At 55.4% G+C, this 13,269-nt stretch overlaps 1 protein-coding gene across 2 annotated transcripts; it reads right to left on the bottom strand.

The window, feature by feature from the left end:
• Positions 1 to 586: 586 nt before the first annotated feature.
• TFE3 (transcription factor binding to IGHM enhancer 3) lies at positions 587 to 12,465 on the bottom strand. Of its 2 annotated transcripts, none has more exons than XM_014834575.3 (10): positions 12,099 to 12,465; positions 9,662 to 9,775; positions 8,359 to 8,662; positions 7,463 to 7,708; positions 7,277 to 7,381; positions 5,699 to 5,816; positions 5,287 to 5,343; positions 5,052 to 5,127; positions 3,744 to 3,891; positions 587 to 3,285 (listed from the first exon to the last, which is right to left on the bottom strand). In XM_014834575.3, the coding sequence occupies exons 1-10, from the start codon at positions 12,212 to 12,214 to the stop codon at positions 2,842 to 2,844; spliced, it is 1,728 nt and encodes a 575-aa protein (XP_014690061.3). In that variant the 5' UTR covers positions 12,215 to 12,465; the 3' UTR covers positions 587 to 2,841. The 2 variants fall into 2 exon arrangements, with proteins under 2 accessions (XP_014690061.3, XP_014690062.3); XM_014834576.3 differs by having other exon boundaries at positions 8,359 to 8,597; positions 12,099 to 12,456.
• Positions 12,466 to 13,269: the final 804 nt, after the last annotated feature.

Here is a 13,269-nt window from a genome sequence, read left to right as displayed (position 1 = left end):
GAAAGGAAAGGGACACATGGCAAGGACTGAGGGCACCTCTGGCTGACAGCCAGCAAGGAACTGAGGCCCTCAGTTCAACAGGCTGCAGAGAACTGTATTTTGCCCAAAACCACTTGAGTGTGGAGCAGATTCTTCCCCAGTCCTGCCTTCAGATGAGTCCTCAATCCCACTCGACACCTTCCCTAATCGCACCCTCAGGAGAGCCACTGGGGCAGAGGACCAGCTAAGCCAGCCTGGATTCCTGACCCACAAAAAGTGGGAGATAATGAAAGCATGTATTTTCACACACTAAGATTGTGGTAATTTGTCACACAGAAAGAGGTAACAAATACAGTACCCTTATTTGAATTCTAGAACAAGAGAAAGGCAGTTGTGGAAAAAGCAGTGAAGTCCAAACTAAGTCTGCAGCTGAGTTCCTAGTACTGTGCCAATGTCATTTTGTTAGTATTGATAAATGTGCCATGGTTATGTAAGATGTTAACATTAGGGGGAGCTGGGTGATGGGTGTGGGAATTTGCTCAAGTCTTTGTGACTCTTCGGTAAATCTAAAATTCTTTCACACTACAAACTTTAAAAAACAACACTCCTGGGTATTACATGTTATGTTTATAAAATAAAGATGAGAATATAGAAAATTTGAGGAGAAAAAAAATAAAGAAATCAGGGAGCCATCAATTTGGTGGCAGACTCAGCAACCAGGCGTCAGGGGTCACAGTGTGGTAGGCTAGAATGGAGTAGCAAGTGTAGTGGTCACAGTCTGCTGGGGGAAACCCAGGAGCAGGCCTGAAGCCTGGCCTGGCCCAGGAGCCAGTCTGGCTGAGGAATCCCAGGCCTAATATTTTTCCCCAGCCTTCAACAAAGAAGACACTTGTGTCTGTTTCCCTCCTTTTAAACTCTCCCCAACAGTCAACATCTGTTCCAAAATCGAGTTGCCTGCCTGTTCCTCTGCCTTCATGGTGTTTGTCTTTGCGCTTTCCACCGTCTGGAGTACCTCTACTGTCTGCTGGGAGACATCTGCATACACTTCCAGACGCCAACTTGCAAGAAAATCTTCTTTGCCTCCTCTGCCCTCAGTGACATTTTTCAAACTGGAGCCCTCACTCAGCTAACTTTACCGTTCAGCTCTTCATCTTTACTAGCTGCACATCTCAGACAGTTACTTAAATTCTATTCCTCGGCTTCTTCAAAGAGGAAATGGGAATGGGGCCGCGTACTTTCTTGATGAACATCCCTCAGCCTCGATGAGGTGGAGCGCTCGCAGCAGTCAGGAGGCACCGGCGGGCAGCTGAGAACGGATGGCTTTCGTGTGCAGGTTGTTTTCCTCCGGCCTCTCTCATTCTTTTATCGATCCCTCTGCAATCTGTTTCTTCCGAGAACCTTTCTTCCTCCCAGCCTGCGTGGAGGTTTGCTGCACAGTCAAAGCAAGGACAGGAGACTCTTTGCCAAAGTTAAAAGCGCATCAAACACGCCTAGCATTTATTATTTTAACCACAAACCTACAGACCTCTCAGTACACCCTCCTTGGGGCTTGACCCCAACAATCCAAAGCTGATGACCTTGAGTCTATGTGGTAGGAGGGGTGGGGATGGGTGGGGAACGCCTCTTGATAACTCTGAAGTGGGGAGGATTCCTCCAAATGGAGAACTGGGTGGAGGCTGGAGGTCGGGGGTGACTTAGCTTCTGAGTAGGGCGTCAGTAAAAAATCAGATAAACAAAAGAGGGGGTACATATGCTTTTGCAACCCTCCCTCCAAGCCTCTGCCTTGGTGGGACAGGCTTCCACTTTTTCTTGTGCTGAGGAAGTCCCCAGAAAGGCCCTTTCCTTCATCCTGTTCCTCTACACGTTGAAGAAGAGTACTGGGGTGCTGGTTCTGGGAACCCGGACTCAGTACCCCCTAATCCCCATCACCTCCCCAAACTGCCCTTCAGGCAAGGAGGCAAGACTCTGCCCAAGCGCGGGTCTAACTCCTGATCCAGGTCTGGAATGTCAATCCACAAGATTTCAAGATCTGCCCCCTTCTCCAAGGGCAAGGTCGGCTCAGAGTCCTCCTAGGTTAAGTCCCGTTGGTCCCAGGTGAAGGCAGGGGAGCTTAAGTACCACTCTTCCCTGCAGTGTGGAATGCTCAGGTGGGATGGGATGTTGCTAAGGGACAAGGGCTGGTATCTCCACTCGGTGGCCTGATCTTACTGACTCCTCCACACCTAAAACACCTGCGCTGGGCTGTTCCTATAGGGAAGGGGCAGGGCCTGGCTCCTCCACTGCCAGAGGGCCAGGACTAAGTTCCCAGGTGAAGGGGCCGGCTCTCATCCTCACTTCTGTTCCTGCCTGGGCAGGGTAGGGCTCATGGGGAAGAGGCGGGGCTTAAACCTCGAGGGTGGGACCTCCATTATTTTGACTCCTCTTCCTCGCCAGGATGGACTAGACTGGTGGTTTCCAGAGAGGGGCTGGAGCAGTATCCTGACACCTCCTAATCCCAAGAGACCTGGCTAGGACAGTCCCTAGAGGACAGGGGCCGACCTCATCCTGTCTCCTTCCTTCACCTGGGCAAGGGTGGGTCCCACGGGGCAGGGGCGAGGCTGTGATCTCTATGGGACAGGCCCTGATGTCACTGCCTTCTCCATGTCTGAAGTACCTGCGCTGGCAGGTCCTGTGGGAAAGGGGCAGGGCCTCATCTGACTCCTCCTCCTTGCCTGGTTACAGGGGTGGGGCCTTATCACATCTCTTCCCCCAGAACACCTGGGCAGGGCAGTCTCATGGGAGGGTAGGGGAAAAGGCGGGGCCTCATCCTGACTTGTCCTCCTTTCCTGGGTGGGGAAGTCCCAGGGGAGGGGTGAGGCCTGATCAGGACTCCTCCTCCATGCTGAAGCTACTGCGGCGACTGCTGGCCTTGGAGACAGCGGGGGATACCGAAGAGAGCAGGGGATCAGAGGCAGCCCGCAGTGGGGACAGGGCACCCCCCGACAGTCCTCCCACCACCCCTTCCTCCTCCTCCATCAGAATGTCCTCCAGCCCCAGGTGGAAGGGGTCCCCCAGATCCCCCAGGTGGTCGCTGGGAAAGTGCAGGTCCAGAAGGGCATCCGAGGGGGGCGCTGGGGGCTGCTGATGGGGAGCACCCTGGGCAGCTCCCCCCCCTGCATGAAACGTTGCTGTGCCTGGCCTGCCCTCCTCCTCAACGTCCAGCTGCTCTGGCTTGAGGCTGTCAGAGGCTGAAGTTGTGGCCAGGGAGAGCAGCCCTGGGGTGGGAGGTACCGGCAGACCATGGATCTGAGCCTGAAGTTCTAGCTCCTGCAAAACAGTCGGGGGGGGGGATAAGATGGGGTTCAGAGTCCCTCAGAGGCAGAGGAGTGTAACAGTTAAAAGGGCAGGCTGCCTGGGTTCGAATTCAGTCTCTGCCACTCACTAGTTTGCAGAACTTTAGGCAAGTTGCTTAATGTCTATGAGCCTCAGAGTCCCAATCTGTAAAATGGGTATACTAATGGTCCCATAGGGTTGTTGTGAGGATTAATTTAGTAAATGGAGATAAGGCTCCTGTCAGTGCATGGCACAAGATCAACGCCATGCACACTAGCTAACGTTATTATTCTTGTTATTGTTATGCTTGCTACTTATCGTCATCATCATGTGAGTCGGGAAGCCTGGCAATCCCCCAAGTATGCCAGGAAGGGAAATCCTGGCCTGTTCTTCCTCTGCCTCTGCCTGCAGGAAGCCCCCCTCACCCCTGCCCCTGCCTCCTCCTTCCAGACCTGAATTCGGAGCTGCAGGCTGCGGTTGGCTTGCTCCAGGGATCGCTGCCGGCTCTCCAGGTCTTTGGAGCGCTGTTGCTCCTTCTGCAACTTGCGGATGTAATCCACAGAGGCTTTGAGGATGGTGCCCTTGTTCCAGCGCATCTCCCTGTGGGGCCCGAGGGGGAGGACAGAAGGGAGCACTGCACATGGAGTCTCAGGAGCTGAGCAGAGGATTGCACCAGGTAGACGGAGCACCCACCCCCTGCTGCAAAGTTGAGGTGGGGGTACATCAGGGGCATGGAATGCTCAGATGAAACCCCCTGCCTGGAACCTTCCAGCGATGCCTCATCACACCCTGAACCCAGGAAGCCCTCTCTGACCCAATCCCTTACTGCTCCTCTCACCCATGTCCCTCTGATTCACCCCACGACAGCCACACTGGCTTCTCCATGCTCCAAGAACATGGAGAACCATTCCCACCTCAAGGCCTCCGGCCCAGCTGTGCTCTCCACCTTGAATACTCTTCCCCCAGACACCCAGATGGCTCCTGCCTCACCTCCTTAGGCTCTTTCTTCAAATGCTTCCTTGTCAGTGGAGCCTGCCCTGTCCCCACCCTCCTCACCCCAAACTGCAACTCTCCTCAGCATTCTGCCATCTTCCTTCCATTCTTTAGTCTTCTCCACAATATTCATCATAATCGTCTGGATTTTACTTGTTTATCCTGTTTGCTGTCTGTCTGCCTCCACTAGAACATCAGTTCCACGAGCTTGGGGATTTTTGTTTTGTTCCCTCTGGTATCCTCAGGCCTAGCACGGTACCTGGCACAAAGCTGAAGCTCAAGACATTTCTTTTTTTTTTTTCCCTGCTTTATCTCTCCAAACCCCCCCGTACACAGTTGTATATCTTAGTTGCAGGTCCTTCTAGTTGTGGGATGTGGGACACCGCCTCAACGTGGCCTGACGAGTGGTGCCATGTCTGTGCCCAGGATCCGAACCCTGGGCCGCCACAGCGGAGCGCGCGAACTTAACCACTCGGCCACGGAGCCGGCCCTCAAGACATTTCTTGAGTAAATAAAGCAAGTGCTAAACGAACACAGAATGAAGCGCCTGTGTCCTACAGGGACCAGACAAGGCACGGGGACCATAACATCATGCACCTAAAATCTTAGGTGAGGATGTGGTGAGGGGCCGCAACCCTGCTCAGGGTGAGGAAAGGTGGGTGGGAAAGGGTCAGAGGAGCAGAACTGCCAGGTGGTTCCCATTCAGGAATGACTTTAGGGGAACAGGACCCCCCCCCCCACCTTCTGGGCTCCCAGCTCAGACTCACGGGTCACTGGACTTGGGGATGAGGGTGCCCAGCTCCTTGATCCTGTCGTTAATGTTGAATCGCCTGCGACGCTCAACTTTGGAGGTGGAGGAGAGAAAGAAAGAGTGGCAGAGTCATCAATGGGCCGAAGAGGGAAGAGGAGAAACGGGAGTTGGGAGGTTGTTGCAGGGAGAGGCCCCCCCCAAGGAAGGCAGGGGCGCATGACACGTTGGCAAGGGCACGCGCTGCCACTCACTGAGGTTGTGATTGTCTTTCTTCTGTCGCTCCTTCAAAAGGGCCTTGGCCTCTGTCTCTGGAAGAGAGGAGGGGTGCTCAGGGCCTTTGGGCACGGGAAAGACGGAGGGCAGCGTGTGCAGTGGCTGAGGCAGGCTTTGGCGGGTGCAGGCAGAGGAAGTGACTTTTTAAAAATGCGCCACTCTTTACTATTTTTTAGGAAGCCATGGTGACAGGCCATTTGTTAAATTCCAGATGAGAGGAAGAGGGGTAGAAGCAGGACCATGGCCATATGGAAAAAAGAGGGCAAATACCCCCCGTTTCTGTCTGCTTAAACCCCTTCCCCCAGAATCAGGCCCACCTCCAGACCTGGGAGATGTGGGCTCAGCCTGGGGTACAAGATGGATGCTCGGGGCCACGACCCCGGCCCTTACCAGAGATCTCCCGTTTGATGTTGGGCAGCTCAGCTGGGCAGGAGTTGCTGACGGTGATGGCTGGTGTGGCCACACCCTGACTACTGTACACATCAAGCAGATTCCCTGACACAGGCAGCTGGGGGCAGGGAGGGCAGAGAAACGACGGTTGGAAACAGACCCCACACTTGGCTCCTTCTCAGAACCAGGCTCCCAACCCTCCACACACTCCAAAGATGGACCCCTAATGCAAGGATTGGCTGACACAGCACGGGAACCCTTGCTTCTCCCTCAAGGGAATTCGACATGGCAACTCAACAGGGAGGACAAGGTCGAGTGGACCTAGACTGCTTTGCCAGGGAACTAGAGCCTGCCTGGCCTGTTCATCGCGCCCCTGCAGCTCCTAAATCCCTCAGTGACCTCTGAGGCCCCTCTCCCACACCTGGGGGCTGGCTCTGAAAAGAGATGCTGGCAAGTCACCCTTCTCGGTCTTTGTCCACTCCAATGCAATATTTCAGGCCGTTAGCACCTCCTAGCACAACATTCCAATTTAGCATTCTTAGAATACTCCAACCCAATCTTCTCAGACCTTAGGAAACTGTCATAGCAACATTTCATCCAACATCTGGCCTTCTGGAGAGTTCCAGCCCAATCTCCAGTCTTTTGCTGTGATCGCGTCGCACCACCTTACATACAAGGTCTCCAGCTGCCATGTACCAAGGCCCTGACTTAAGTATCTTCCCGCACATTCTGATCTCTCAGAATTTCTTGTCCAACTACTCAACTCGCACTGCTTTTATGTCAGCCTTGATTTTTTTCTCTCCTTCACACTCTGCTGGATATACTCTAACATATCAACACACTAATCCATAAGGAACCAGTCTCACCTCTTGATGAATTTTCATCTCCTGAAACCCCTGCCAGTCTGCTGGATCCATCTAATATAAGGCCCCAATCTCTAGCTGTGTCCAAATCTACCTGGTACCATTTCTATACATGCTTCTATCCTCTCGATATGTTGGAACGGGGCAAAGCTACAGCCACTTGGTATGTCCCAAAGCAAGTTAGGGGACTCTTGGAAGGTTCCAGAACCAGAATGTTACAATTTACTGGTACATCCTTTGCTCTAGAAAGTTTTATCCACTCTCTACAAGGACCTAGCCTCTTGGCACCGTTTACTGCAGGAGTCTGGTACATTCCATTTGCTTCCAAGTCCAACCACACCACGTTTTGAGACTTTTGGTATGTTCTCATCACTGCATGGTCGGGGTTTGTCCCAATGACCTGAATCTCTCAGTACATTCAAAATGCTGTAAGAGTCCTACCTCTTGGCCCCTCCCACAGTGAGGCTCGAACACCTCGGTATGCCCTAATATCTCCACGAAGTCCCCGCCCTATAGATATCAAAAGCTACAAGGTCCACCTCCCCATGCGGTTCAACACCAGCGCTGGTATGCCCCATTCTCATCATACAGCCCCCCTTCCATCTTACTACAATCCAGGGCGAGGGTCTCTTACACACACAGCCAGCATGGCTGTAGTCTCAGTGATAGAGGGAGGCGCTCATTTTCAGCGCCCCCTCCCATCTCAGGGCCTCACCGTGCTGGGGAGCTGCAGCCCAGCGGTGCCTCCGGGCAGATAGCTGAGCATCTCATCGTTGTAACTGGACTCCAGGCTGATGATCTCATCAATGACATCATCAATCTGGAGGAAGAGGTAAATATGGAAGAGGGTCAGAAGAAGTTGGAGGCGGGGAGCAGGGGAGGGTTGTCTGCAGCCACTTACCTCCTTTTCTGAGCTGGACCCGATGGTGAGCAGTGCCATGGGGCTGTTGGGAGCACTGCCTGTGGGGCCAGCAGTGTGGGCAGCCTCGGGGGCAGGGAGCGGCTGGGCACTGGCAGCCCCTGGCGGTGGGGTGAGGGCCTGGGAAGCCAGCTTGGGCCCAAGGGTGGTGGACAGGTACTGCTTCACTTGCTGCCGGCGCGCCTGCTGCAGGTGGTAGCGCGTTGGGTTCTCCAGATGGGTTTGCACCTGTGGGATAAGGGGGAGGAGGGCGGGTGGGGACAAGGTAGAACAGGGCTCAGAGGAGTGACTGAGCCTCAGGCTGACCCTCAGAAGTCATCTGTTCCTAGGCTTAGGCCGGCAAACTGGGCCCAGAATCTGAGAACCCCTCCCAAATTACTGGTAAGTCTCCCCCAGGACCCAAACTCCCTTTCTCGGAAATCCCTCACAGCCCCCAAGATCCACCTAGGGCTGGCAGAACCCCTTACAGTTTCTGGAGCACCCTGTTACAGTCCCCCAGACTCTCCTCTAGTCTCTGCGGCCACCTAACAGACCTGGGAACTACACACGGCTTCCCAAGACACCCCAATGGCCAGAAGACTCCTGCTGCACCACACATACCTGAAGCTCGGCCTACGAAGCCGCTTCCCAGACCCCAGGGCCTGCTCGGGGCCCTCACGACCCTCCATGGTCCGCCAAGACAACCTATAGCCCCCGAGAACCCCTCACAACTCCACAAGAACCCCTTGGAAACCCTCAACACAACGGGACACTAGCACAGTCTATTTGAACAGCACTGAGGACTTTCCTTACAGCCCCTAGCACCTCACCCAAAAGCCACCAGGACCACTCCTCAGTCACCAGGAGGCCCCTCCCAGGGCCTCTGGCTGTGACCTTACCTTGAGCACCTCCCTGGGCACCTGAGCAGGGGGAGGGCGGCCCAATGCGTGGCCCCCAGCAGAGACGCCGACCACAGAGATGGCAGGAGAGGCAGGTGCAGGACTGGGGAAGGAAGAGGCTGCAGCCTGTTCCCGGCGCTCACGCCTCTCCTGCTCCTGGGCCTGGGCCCGCATTAGCTGCTGCCGCAGCAAGACCCGCGAGGAGGAAGAGGACGACATGGCAGGGGTCCTGGAGCCCCCTGCAGAAGATGATGCAGAGAGTGTAGCTGGGGTGGCTGGTGTGGCCTGCAGTGATATTGGGAGGCTGTGGAATGGGAAATATGGGGCCACAGGTAAGCTAAAAGTCTCATGCCGAGCCTAAGGAGTCAGAGCGTGATGGAGTCATCACAGGAGCCAGGCCTGTTCTCTGCCTTCAGAGGCTAGTGTGGAGGGGCAGACACAGGCACCAGGCCTGGTCAGTCTGATAGGGGAGACACTGGAACCAGACCGAGCCCCAGCTCTCAGGGGTCACGGTCTGGGGGGGCGGAATTTTAGCCCTGAGTCCTGATGAAGAAGCCTGGATTTGGGCCTGTTCATATTTGAGTGGAGATGCCATTGCTTGGCTCTGGGAGAGGGGGTTTATCCTATTTAAAGGACAGTGAAAGGCAGCAGAAGATGCAGATACAGAGGGCTCTTAAGCTCAATTTGGGGCTGGAGATGCTCTCTGAGCTCCCGGGGTTAAACATCAAGTTATAAGGGCAACTGCACGCCCTTCTTCCTCCCTTGCCTGGGCCTCCAGTTCCAGGAGCTAGTCAGTCTTGAAAATCTCAGAGATTTCACAATCCTCTCTTCCTGCCCCTCTTCCAGGTCCCCTCCCCTCTCTTAGAGCCCAGGCCGATGACTCAGCACATTTAGACTTCCAAGCTTGGGGAAAGGAGACCAGCAGGGGTTCCTCAAAAGCTGGGGGTGGGTGAGTTTGTTGAGTGGGGGAGGGTTTGAGCAGGGGTTGTGGGTTGGCTCCGCCCACCTGGAGGCGGAGCTTGAGCAGATCACGCCCTATCGCTGGGCACTCAGGGCAACTTGCAATATCTGTGTATTAATAGGCATGCAGGTAGTGTTGGGGAGGTCACGTCCAAGGTACTGGAATCGTAGCCTGGCCACCTGCTTTCCTGTGTGACACGCTCTTTCTGGCCCCTAATTTTACTGTCTGGAAAATGCAAGGTGGCGAGAGAATGGGTTGGGCTGGCACTGCAGGCCTCTGTCCATCCAGAGGGGACGGAGGGGCCTGAGGAATTGGGAGCGGAATCAGACAGAGGAGACATACCTTGAGCGAAGTGATAGGGGTTGGCTTTTGAGCTCGTAGAAGCTGTCAGGATCAAGGATGTTTTCTAATTCAATGTCAGCAACAATCCCGGACTCCGGAAGCAAAGAGTTCAGGCTGAGAGTGGGGGGAGGTAGGGGTAGTAGTCAGTGAGTGGAGACCTCACGCCCCTCTGAGAGAGAGAGAGAGAGAGAGAGACAGAGACAGAGACAGAGAGAGAGAGAGAGAGAGAGAGAGAGAGCGCGAGAGCGCGAGCGAGGGAGAGAAAGAGGCACTAGGAGGGAGGGGAACAGAGTGTATCCCTCACATTCAGCCACTGGGTACCCTCACCATGAATTCCCACATCTTCTCCCCCCTCCCCACTCTCTTTCGCTTTGTTATCCATAGTCCCTTAAGATTCAAGATAATGAGTGCCTGGATCCCAACTCCCCGCTCTAACAATCACGTGTAACAACCACCTGGGTTTGAGGAAAACAGAAACGAATTTAGGAATGACAATTCACTTTGCAGGGTTCCTGACTTTGCATTCAAGAGTTGTCCCAGCCCCCACACCCCCTACTGTCTTCCCGGCAGCTGAATGTGAGCCCACGTTTGTCCACACACAGAGCACGGTAGGGGCATCCCTCAGCTTAACAGTCCATTGTAACCCAAAGCGAACGCATCACAAAGAGAACTGGGGTCGATGATTCACCTTACAGAAGGATCCACCACTTTGCAAATGAGCCCCTCCCCCACTCCCCACCTAGAGTTCATGGGATGCCAACACATTCAAATACAAAATGGAAATATCAAAGGCGCCCCTCATTCCACCAATCTGGATTTACAAGGAGAATTTGGGTGGATGATCCGCTTTATACAGCATTCTTTTCTTGGCTGGAGGAGCCTGCCCAGCGTTCTCCTGTTTTTTTGGATAGATCAAAACACACACACGCCTCCAGTACCAACACCCACGGACACACAAAATACGAAGCCATGTACACCCCTCCCTTTCAACTATTCCCACTACCGTGATGATCTAGGTTGTCATAAAGTCACTGGGAGATGGTGAATGGATATATGGAAAGGCTTAGCCCTCTATGCGGGGTGCGAGACCCCGGTGTGTAGGGGACATTAACATGCACGCGGATGGATATGCATCCTGGAATTTACTCAAAGATTTAGAATCCTGAGAGACTGTGGGTGACTTCACTTGACAAGAATTCTCTCCCCTCCCCAAGGATCTGGCTTCCTTCCTTTCCTCACCCTCCGATGGAGCCCTAAAACCACCCAGGAAGTCGGGAAGAGGAAGCTTGGGGAGCCGCTGAGCTCAGCACAATCCCAGGCAGAAAGTAGGCAAAGCCCCCTCCCATGCTCACACCCCCATGGCACAGAAGTTGGCACAGATGGACACTGGGGTGGGCAGGGTGTGGACAGAGAGGGCTAGGGCTTCCAAGCCCGCTGATGGGAGTGAGGTTAAGAGGCCAGACAGGACCCACCCAGGCAGGGATGGTGCAATTGGTGCTCATTCCAGCTCTAGGGGCAGATTCGAGATTCTCTCCAGGCCTGAGAAACAGACTGGAGGGGGGAGATAGAAAGAACGTGTGTGTGTGTGGAAGGGGCGAGCAGGGTGGGCTGAGAGGCTAGGCAGGACAAGTGGCAGCAGAAACAAGACCCTCCTCTGGGTCCCCAAATAAGGTCCGAGGCCTTTTTCTCTGAGCTAAGAGGGAGCATCACGTCCATGGCCTCTGTCTGCCTGTCTCCCATTCAAGCCCCTGTGGGGGTGTGGGAAGAGGGCTTTTCCACTCTCCCTGGGATCTGACCCAGCCGGGTGGGTGGGCAGGGGTGGAGGGATTATTCTGGTCAAGTCTTGATGAATGTTGCTTCTCTTGCTCACTCACACACACTCACAGGGCTGCTCCCACGCAGCATATCTGAGAAACCCCCAAATCCCTCCAGATCCGTGTTATCCCGAAACACAGCCTCCAGCAACCAGCCACTGCGAGTCACCAAGCTCCCAAGACAGCACCTCTGTCTCTCAAGACTCTGACACTAAGGGAAAAAGTCCCTTAAAATCAGTGCCTCACCTACAGAGTGCTCCCTCAAATTCATCCCCCTCACGCCTGACTCAAGGGCCCCAAATTCAGCCTCTAATCAGAGTCTCAGTCTCCCAAGTTCAGCTACCCTAGACCAGTTTCCGGACACAACAGAATCTGCCCCTCTAGATCCAGTCAAGGGCCCCCCAAATCTGAACCAGGCCTCCCTTAATGCACTTCCACGACTCCTTTAAGCCCCAGTCCAAGCAGGCCACCGCCAGATTCCTTAGATGCCCCCCCAAGACGGGCGCCCCGACGTCCTCCAAGCTAGGCCGAGGGCCTCCAATCCCAGTCCGGGGCCCCGGCTGCCCGGCGATCGGACCCCCAGGAATCCCAGTCAGCACTACCGGCCCCAGGCCGCTCCGCACCTGAGCAGCTGGGCCGAGTCGGCCGGCCTGCGCTCCTCCAACAGCACGAACACGGCTCGAGGGCCCTCTGCGCTGGCCTCTACGCCGTCCCGAGCTGGCTCGGCCGCATGAGACATGACGCCCGGCCCCGGGCGAGCCCTGCCAGGCCAGTCGGGCCTCGGCCCGATCCCCCTAACAAAATAAGAGTCCCCCTCCCCCCGCTCGCCACCGCCTCCTCCGCTAAGCCATGGAGTGAGCTCTGCGCGGGCGGGCGGCGTCGGGGAGATGGGATGGGCCGTGAGTCATCCCCCGCCCTGAACGGACCAACACCCCCCCCCCACCCCTAACCTAACCCCGGACGACCGCCCTCCTCCCCCTCGTCCTCTTCCCCCTCCTCCCTGGGCTGGGGAAACTCCACAGGAAGTGACCGCATGGAGGATGGACGGCTCGCCGGGCCACGCCCCCTGAGTGAGGCGACCAATCGTTCAGGGGCGCGATTCAAGGACCCGCCCTAAGCCACGCCTCCGACGCGGAGGGAAAACTAGATTCGGCCAACCTTCGCTCGGAGAAGGGGGCGCCTAGGCCACGCCCTCAGGGACAGAGGCAAATCAGCAAAAGGTAATTTGATTGAGCTCCGCCTCCTCTTCGCAAATTATCCCTCCTCAGGCTATTAAGCCGCTCCTTGGGTCCTCTGCGCCTGCGCACCGATGGCCAGTCGGCGCGCCGACGGTCTCCAGGCCAGGCTTCTAGCTGCGCAACCGCGCCCCCTCCCGGCCAATATTCGTACTATCTGCTCCCTAGGCCGCGCTCCAACCTGGATCTAGCCGTGCCTCCTTCTCAGCCAAAGCCATAGCTCTGAGGCCCTGGCGGCTCCATTCCCTGGAGGCGCGCCCCAGAAACCCCGCCCTTTCGGTACCCACAGTCCAGCTGCCCAGCTGGTCTTCCCGGGAGCGCTCCAGCTCCTCTATGTCATCTAGAGCAGTTGTTGCGCTAGGTCGTTGTGCTGCTTAATAAATACTTTACAGATAGATGAATGAGTGGAAGGATGGAAATTAGATCTGGTCCCTTCAGTGAATGGCCTCTGGAATCGTAAAGACCCGGGTTTGGATATGGGCAAAGCACTTCCCTTCTCTGAGCCTCAGCTTTCTTGGCCTGTCAAATGGGGGTCATAATACCTGTCTAACAGGGTTGT

This window comes from Equus asinus, chromosome X (genome assembly GCF_041296235.1).
Source record: "Equus asinus isolate D_3611 breed Donkey chromosome X, EquAss-T2T_v2, whole genome shotgun sequence".
Lineage (NCBI taxonomy): Eukaryota > Metazoa > Chordata > Mammalia > Perissodactyla > Equidae > Equus > Equus asinus.
Note: the sequence above shows the minus strand (reverse complement) of the source record. Positions and strands in the feature narration are given on the sequence as shown.